The following is an 8,383-nucleotide window of genomic DNA, read 5'->3' as shown; positions in this document are numbered from 1 at the left end:
AGGAATGCCTGTGGGTCCAGTCTGCCTGAAAACAGGGAAGCAAATTAGATGGCTCCTGGTGGTCCCTTTCAGCCCCTCACCATCCCTGACCTTCTGGAGGCTAAGAATTCCACTGGGAGTGGCCTTTCCCGCTTTCTTCTCACTGCATCACCTTGTCTCCTGCAGAGCTCCGGCCTTTCCACGTGGATTGGGCACCAGATGTTGTCTCTGAGTAGCCTCCCACCATGGGCTGTCACCCTGCTGGCGTGCATCCTGGTGTCCATTGTCACAGAGTTTGTGAGCAATCCGGCCACCATCACCATCTTCCTGCCCATCCTGTGCAGCCTGGTGAGTAGAGCAGGGCTCCCAGATATCCAGACCAGCTACCACAGGAACAGACAGGGGCAGGCCCGGGCCCAGGGGCAGTTCCACGGCTGGACTCTCTCTTCTGGTCATTGCCACAGCCTTCACTGATTGGTGTTCAAGCCATAGTTTGATAAATGAAGTCTATTTCAAATAGTAACTGATAAGTAAATAGATAATTAATAACAGCAAGAGTTCTAGAAACCCTTTTCCAAAGGACTAGGCTTAGTTTAGGGGCAGCCCTGAATGGAAACAAGAGTGGACAAGATATCATCATCAACCTTTCTCTCCTAAGAGGAGGGCGGGAGAAATAGCTACAGAAAATGGAGGCAAAATGCTCCCAGAAGTACTCTCGGCTGCAGAGACCAAAACCACAGCTCTGTCATCAGCGCCTCCACCCAGCTTCTCTGTCCAGGAGATTCTGAGAATTATGAGCAATGCCAGCCTCATTCCACGGTCTCAGAACAATTTGTTATTAATAGAATAGGGGAGGGAGCAACTGCCAGATCTCAGCCTGGCTAAGCAGCCCCAAAGGTAATGCACAAAACAAAATGCTGCCTCTGTCCCATTCTGTGAAGTGGAAGCTGTAAAATGAAGGCTCCTCCTCATTGCCAACAAAATAATATCTTCCTGCTCTTTCTAACCCCAAACTCCTCCCAGCCACTCCGCTCATTGCTCAGATGACTCCCTCCAACTTCTCCCTTCCATCACCCTGCCTGTACGAGCATGGGAATGCACTTAGTTAAAACTTGGCAACACTGAGGGTAAGACCACGGGCTCAAGTCCCATGTAAGGCAATTATCTTACCTAGGAAAAAAAACCTTAATTCTGCACCCCAAGAGCGAGAGATGCCTACTCCAATCAAAGCAGCTTATTCATGAGATTTGTGTTTGAAGAATTTCTCAGCTAAAGAATCAAATTTTAAAACCACTTCCTTAGACCAGCACCAAGAAATGAAACATCCCTTCTGGGAAGTAACTTGGAGCCCATGTTTCCATGGGAAGTGAGTGAGCAGTGGGAACCCATCCAAGTAGCCCAGCACTACATGCTTTTGAGGGTGTGATTTAACTGCCCCCAGCACATGGTGTCCAGCCAAGGTTAGCCAACACCGAGCCATCATTTAAAGCACATTCATGAGAGTAAGCACAGGAAATGCAAGTCTAATCTCAAGGCTAATGCTTCTGTGAATTCTCTCTTCTCCTAGTCCGAAACGCTGCACATAAATCCACTCTACACCCTGATCCCAGTCACCATGTGCATCTCCTTTGCAGTGATGCTGCCAGTGGGAAACCCCCCTAATGCCATCGTCTTCAGCTATGGGCACTGCCAGATTAAAGATATGGTGAGTCGTGGGTGTCCTCTTCCTGCCAGGCCCACCTGCCATGAGGACAGGGCTGACTGGCCCCACGGCCTTCTCCTCAAGTTTATTATTTTGTAAGCGGTGCCCTTGACCTGTCATAGCTCAGTCTGCTGTGGCAGAAAGAATGGTCCTGGTAAAAGGTTTCTGTATGGTCCACGTGCACCAAGAATAGCAAAAATGTGCTCTTCCCAAAATCCTAATCTGGGAGAAAGTGGGAATGTGGACAGAAAAAGCTGGGACAGACACGGGATGTGACCCAGTTCCAGAAGGCAAGAGCTTGTTCTAGTCTTTGCCTCAGTTTCTTCATTGGACTGTGGGGATATTCACTCAAAGAGTTGCTGGTTTATTCATAGAAGGTTAAGTCTGAGACATTGCATGAACCTAGGGTGATAAGAACAGGATCCTTCTATTCAACTCTCTCCCCCAAGCAAGGAACCCCCGAAGCAGCAACTACTGCTAAATGAAGCACTCACAGCTCATTTCTTAGTTTTCAGCGAGGCTCACGAAAGACAGCTCTGAGGGTACATTTTGCCGCTGATTTTAGTGTGCAGCACATCCACTCTCCACCCCTCAACCTATGCTCACTGCTGTGCTTTGTAATACCCAGGGCTGACGGGGCTGGGAGAGGAGGAAAAAACTAATACAGATGACTGGGCCAGGCTGACTGAAACCCGGCCGCTTCACCCTTGCTGAGGGCCTATTTACCTTTCACTCAAATCCAAACTTGATCTCAGCAGTCCTGTAAATATCAAATGGAGAAAAGGAAGAGCTTCAGGCTGGGAGCAGATATTCAGATCCTTTCTACTTTCAAACTGCTCAGCTGAGTCATCTGTATTACTTCAGGGAAGAGAGGTCACAGCCAACCCTCTGTCCCCCTCAGATCTTACTACACAACCCTGTCTGCCCCTACTGAGCTCTGCCCCAACTCCCCTGTCCCCACGAAGACCACCCCCACCGCTTCTCCCTGTCCCGCTCCCTCTGCCATGTGCTTCCCCTGCTCACCCCTGCCTTCTACCCTGGAATCAAGTGATCAGAGACAGTCTTTTGGTTTGTTTTTTTTTTTTTTTAACATTATTGGAGTATAATTGCTTTACAATGGTGTGTTAGTTTCTGCTGTATAACAGTGAATCAGTTATATATATACATAAGTTCCCATATCTCTTCCCTCTTGCGTCTCCCTCCCTCCCACCCTCCCTATCCCACCCCTCTAGGTGGTCACAAAGCACCGAGCTGATCTCCCTGTGCTATGCAGCTGCTTCCCACTAGCTATCTACCCTACGTTTGGTAGTGTATATGTCTATGCCTCTCTCTTACTTCGTCCCAGCTTACCCTTTCCCCTCCCCATGTCCTCAAGCCCCTTCTCTACCGTCTGCATCTTTATTCCTGTCCTACACCTAGGTTCTTCAGAACCTTTTTTTTTTTAGATTCCATATATATGCGTTAGCATACAGTATTTGTTTTTCTCTTTCTGACTTACTTCACTCTGTATGACAGACTCTAGATCCATCCACCTCACTACAAATAATTTCATTTCTTTTTATGGCTGAGTAAAATTCCATTGTATATATGTGCCACATCTTCTTTATCCATTCATCTGTTGATGGACACTTAGGTTGCTTCCATGTCCTGGCTATTGTAAATAGAGCTTCAGTGAACATTGTGGTACATGTCTCTTTTTGAATTACGGTTTTCTCAGGGTATATACCCAGTAGTGGGATTGCTGTCATATAGTTCTATTTTTAGTTTTTTAAGGAACCTCCATACTGTTCCCCATAGCGGCTGTAACAACTTACCTTCCCACTAACAGTGCAAGAGTGTTCCCTTTTCTCCACACCCTCTCCAGCATCTACTGTTTATAGATTTTTTGATGATGGCCATTCTGCTGTGAGGTGATACCTCATTGTAGTTTTGATTTGCATTTCTCTAACGATTAGTGATGTTAAGCATCCTTTCATGTGTTTGTTGGCAATCTGTATATCTTCTTTGGAGAAATGTCTATTTAGGTCTTCTGCCCATTTTTGGATTGGGTTGTTTGTTTTTTTGATATTGAGCTGCAAGAGATGCTTGTATATTTTGGAGATTAATCCTTTGTCAGTTGCTTCGTTTGCAAATATTTTCTCCCATCCTGAGGGTTGTCTTTTGGTCTTATTTATGGTTTCCTTTGCTGTGCACAAGCTTTGAAGTTTCAGTAGGTCCCATCTGTTTATGTTTGTTTTTATTTCCATTTCTCTAGGAGGTGGGTCAAAAAGGATCTCGCTGTAATTTATGTCATAGAGTGTTCTGCCTATGTTTTCCTCTAAGAAGAAAGAGTCATTTTTAAAGGCACTGGATGATGAGCAGTGAGCCGGTCCTGGGTTCTATTCCCAGCCTGGGCACCGACTCAAGACTTCAGTTTCCTCACCTGCTAAGTGAGGAGGTTCAAACTAGATGCTCTATGTGGTCCCTTTCAGCTCTAAAACGGCCTTAATTTCGCTCCTTTAGAACCTGCCTCCTCTCATCTGCTAGGAAACATGGTCAGTTCTCCAGGCCAAAAGGCCCAGGAGGCCAGGGTGATTAATAAGTCCAGGGCTTGAGCCAGAAGGCAGAAAGGCACATCTAGTCATTTGCTTAGAACAATTTCCTAGCATTCATTTTTCCCTTGCAACTTTCCCAACTCAGTCCCAGCTAGTGGACTCGTGGTGACACGCTGTATACTTGGTCATCACCTGGTAGGATGCCAGCCATCCTTACTGTACACTTTTCCAAATGGCCCTGGCTCTGCCACCCCTCACGTCCCCCTTCCACCTGGTAGTGTCAATGCCATGACAGAAATGGAAGGGGTCAGAGCTGTGGAGGTGACATTCCCTCAGGAGAAAGCAGCAAAGGCCCCATGCCAGCCAGGGTGCCTGTGTCACCTTCCTGTGGCAGGGCTGGTGGGAAGGCAGCTGACCTGTTGCCCCAGGTGAACCTAAGGTACACTACTTCCATGAGCTGTTCCTTGGGGGAAAAAAGGTAACAGTCATAGAATACAGGCTCTCCTATGAGTCGTATGTGTCAGCACATTAAAGGCTCTGGGAGGTTCCTGCTTTACAAGCTCTGTTTAATCTTGATGAACACATTCCCTATTATGTAGCTACAGAACCCTTTTTTAGCGTAACTTAACATCCCAAGATCTGGTGTTCCAAGTACATAGCTTCTAGGCCTCCATACTAGCGAGAGTGCTACAAACACAGAGAAGGTTCTAACGGCCGTCTCCTGTCCTCAACAGTCCTGTGCCCCCTACAAGGCACCACTAGGGCACCCCAGGCAGTGACTGGAACAAATCGGGGCCAAGCAGGTGGGCTGTGATCACATCAGGGGTGAGGCTCAGGCAGGGGACACAGGTGGGGAGCATCTGGGGATCTGCGCTGCTGCCTGCTCACAGTGACTAGCCTGTGTGTCCTGCTGCTTTGTCTCCTGCAGGTGAAGGCTGGTCTGGGGGTCAATGTCATTGGCCTGGTGATAGTGATGGTGGCCATCAATACATGGGGAATTAGCCTCTTCCACCTGGACACTTTTCCCGCCTGGGCTAAGGTCAGTAACATCACTGATCAGGCCTAACACAAGTGTGCAAACAGCCCAACCAAAGGAGCTGCCAGCACCCGGCAGAATTTGACCAACAGACCAAGCAAACAACCAGGAGTGCAAAACCCCAGCAGAAGATTCCACCAGCTACCACCTCGAGTGAAGTGCAGGGAGCCTCCAACAACCAAATGCACAGGCTCGGATGTTAGTGTCTTCTGCTCTGCCCTCCTTCCTTAGCACCACAGCTCAAGGAACCCGAAAACCGTTCTCACTTCCTTGTATCTAGTCTCTCCAATCAGCTCTTTCTGAAGACAGGAAGAGACAAAAGCCTGTCTTTGTTGCCCCTCAGAGGCTAATCCTCACAAACTGACTAGTCTCACTGGGTTTGATGTTATTCTTAATTTCTCGATCCCTTTTAGGAGTAGAAGAAATCCAAATCATCCTACCTATGCACAGAGAGTGACACCAGTGACTTCTCTTTGGGGGAAAATCTCACCTAGAACTTGAGACCTAATGTTGCCTCCTTTCTCTCAAGTGTTTCTATCGTAAATTCTCTCCACAAAAAGGCAGTTCTTAGTAAGTCCTCTTTGTGGCAATCAGTACTCTTATCACTACTCTGATTCCTTTTTAAGCATCTCTCTTCAATGGCTTCTCTATACCTTGGCACCAAATTCCTGTAAAGAAATAGTGTCCCCTTCAAGAAGAGGCTGGTGCTGTTCTCTCTGTCAAAGGAAAAGGAAGTAGAGAAAGAAGACACATTGAGATTAGTGTCTCTCTCTTCACTCATCACTAACCATCAATACCACCGTGCTGGTTAAGTGTCGGGAGGGAGAAAAAACGTTCATACTTGTCTTATTAAGGAGGCCGAAACTGTGATTAAGACGATAGCACTATTAATGATATTTGACGGACTTTCTTCTGGAGGTAATGAGTAGTTCGTCCCTGAGAAGACAAGCACAGAAAGGTCCAAACTTGTCACTTTCTACAAGTTAATGAGCCTCTTGAGGAGAGGGGAGATGTCTTATGTCTCCTAAAGTCCCCAACAACTTATACAATATAGTAAACTGTACCTGCTCAATAAATGTTTCCTTTGAGAAAAATCACTTTGGAAATCCAGGCCTCCTCCTTCCTCCTGTACTATACACCCTTTCCCCCAAGACAGAGGTCCTTGCTATAGGACTGAATGAAGCTCCCAGGCCCTCCGGTCTTCAGGCATTACACATTTCTGATTTCCACCATCAGTTACTTGCTAAATACACCTTATGGGAAAAGGAGGACCCCCATAGTTGCTGCACTTCTTGAACTGATTTTAAGTTACTATTGATAGCACGTGCAGTTTTCCCACAATAATGAACCAATAAGTCACTCCCTTAGTTTATCAAGTATCTGTGAGTTATAAAATTCTTTTGTGCCAAACTTGCACCAGGTTTAATCAGGAATATTACTGCTTCTGCCAATTAGCTTAAGCCAAATTATCTGGCCACTTACAAAAGTGAATGAGCCCATATGAAATACCAGTATTAGGTACACTACGTCTGGTTTGACAAAGCCAGATCACTACAGTCACGTTGCTTTAAAATGTTCAGGGGCTTCCCTGGTGGCGCAGTGGTTGAGAGTCCGCCTGCTGATGCAGGGGACACGGGTTCATGCCCTGATCCGGGAAGATCCCACATGCCGCAGAGCGGCTGGGCCCGTGAGCCATGGCCGCTGAGCCTGCGCATCTGGTGCCTGTGCTCTGCAACAGGAGAGGCCACAACAGTGAGAGGTCCGCGTACCGCAAAAAAAAAAAAAATGTTCAGAAGAGTCAGAATGTCACTCCTAATGTCAGAGCAGCCAAATCCTCGAATGTCTGACCTATTACAGAACTTAGACACCAAGCCTTTAAGTCAGACAATAAGACAAAGGCACAGATAAGATGATTCTGGGAGTATAAATAAGTAAAAAGAGAAAGAAAAGTTGACTTAGAATTAAGTTGACTTAGAATGACTGGCCCCTGTTCAGCTATTTGAGACCCTGACTCACTCCGAAAGGGAAAGCAGTGGAGCCCCCCTGCAGCTGCTGCCAGGTCCACCAGTCAGCTAAGCAGCCAGTTCAGAAAGGGTGTTTATTTTGGTCTGGTCAGTAGCCTGAACAGCACTGTTCTCTTCCCAGACCACAGATTCAGGCCAAAGAAGATTGCTCATTCCAGATATGACTAACAAATGGTCAGCTATGACTAACAATTCTTTGTCTTCTAAAATCACTCTGCTGTTGGACAGGAACTAAAATAAAAGCTGTACTTACCAGTCTTGTCTCTTGCAAATATATTAAATTTGATTTTATCTTCTCGTATCACAACTCTACATGGGCAGAAAAGCTGTAAGTGATCATCTTATACCAGCTCATTTTATAGATGCTGAAACTGAGAAACACTAAGTAGAGTTGCATCTTATTCTCGATTATACATCAAATTTGCTTAAAGTTGTCTCTCAAATTCCTTTAAGTCACCCAAGAAGTACAGGGCATACTATCTTTTATGTTAGTATTTACATGAAAAAGACTCACATGCCATCTTAGGAAGTAAAAAAATAGCTAGTTTTTCCTCCATTGTCAAAATAGATCCCTGTTTATTTAGCTGAACCCAAATAAAGTAGGTGGCTTTAGGACCCTGTTTGAAAAATACATCTGAACACTAGAATCACCCTCACGCACCAGCGAGATATCCAAACCATTAAAAGACAAAGGGAACTGACAGCACCCGAGGGCACAGGGAGCCGTCCTGGGGCTGTGCTCACAGAATGAATTCTGAGCACACTGCCCACACTATTTACAGGGCACCTTCTGCTTGGCCCAATCCTGTACAGCTGTACAGCTAAGAACCAGGCAACCTCACTGCACTTTTCCTAAGCAGGCGCAGAACTCAGATTTTGCAATGTCCCACCCTGCCCCATGCAATTTCCACGAATCTTCACAGTTGGGTTGTTTCTCTCCCAGTGCCTCAAAACATGCCATCCGCTAGGTCTTCAGTACTTGACTACGTTGCACCCAGATTTAGGAAAGGTATAAACTGAACATTGGAAAATCCAAGTCTCACAGACTCCCTGTTAAGACCAGGCAGGGTCTCAATATATTTCCCCTTCACCGCCCTGTTCCTTTCCA

General features: G+C 46.3%; 1 protein-coding gene across 1 annotated transcript in view; it reads left to right on the top strand.

The window, feature by feature from the left end:
• Positions 1-6,343, top strand: part of SLC13A4 (solute carrier family 13 member 4) — a 41,394-nt gene extending 35,051 nt beyond the window's left edge. The window contains exons 14-16 of the mRNA XM_007466587.1: positions 166-327; positions 1,547-1,684; positions 5,144-6,343. Coding sequence (XP_007466649.1) covers positions 166-327; positions 1,547-1,684; positions 5,144-5,281 — 438 coding nt within the window. The 3' untranslated portion in view covers positions 5,282-6,343. The remainder of the gene's footprint in view (positions 1-165; positions 328-1,546; positions 1,685-5,143) is intronic.
• The last annotated feature ends 2,040 nt before the right edge of the window (positions 6,344-8,383 follow it).

The sequence above is a fragment of the Lipotes vexillifer genome, unplaced genomic scaffold (assembly GCF_000442215.2).
Source record: "Lipotes vexillifer unplaced genomic scaffold, Lipotes_vexillifer_v1.1 scaffold71, whole genome shotgun sequence".
Classification (NCBI taxonomy): domain Eukaryota; kingdom Metazoa; phylum Chordata; class Mammalia; order Artiodactyla; family Lipotidae; genus Lipotes; species Lipotes vexillifer.
This window is presented reverse-complemented; position numbering and strand designations above follow the sequence as displayed.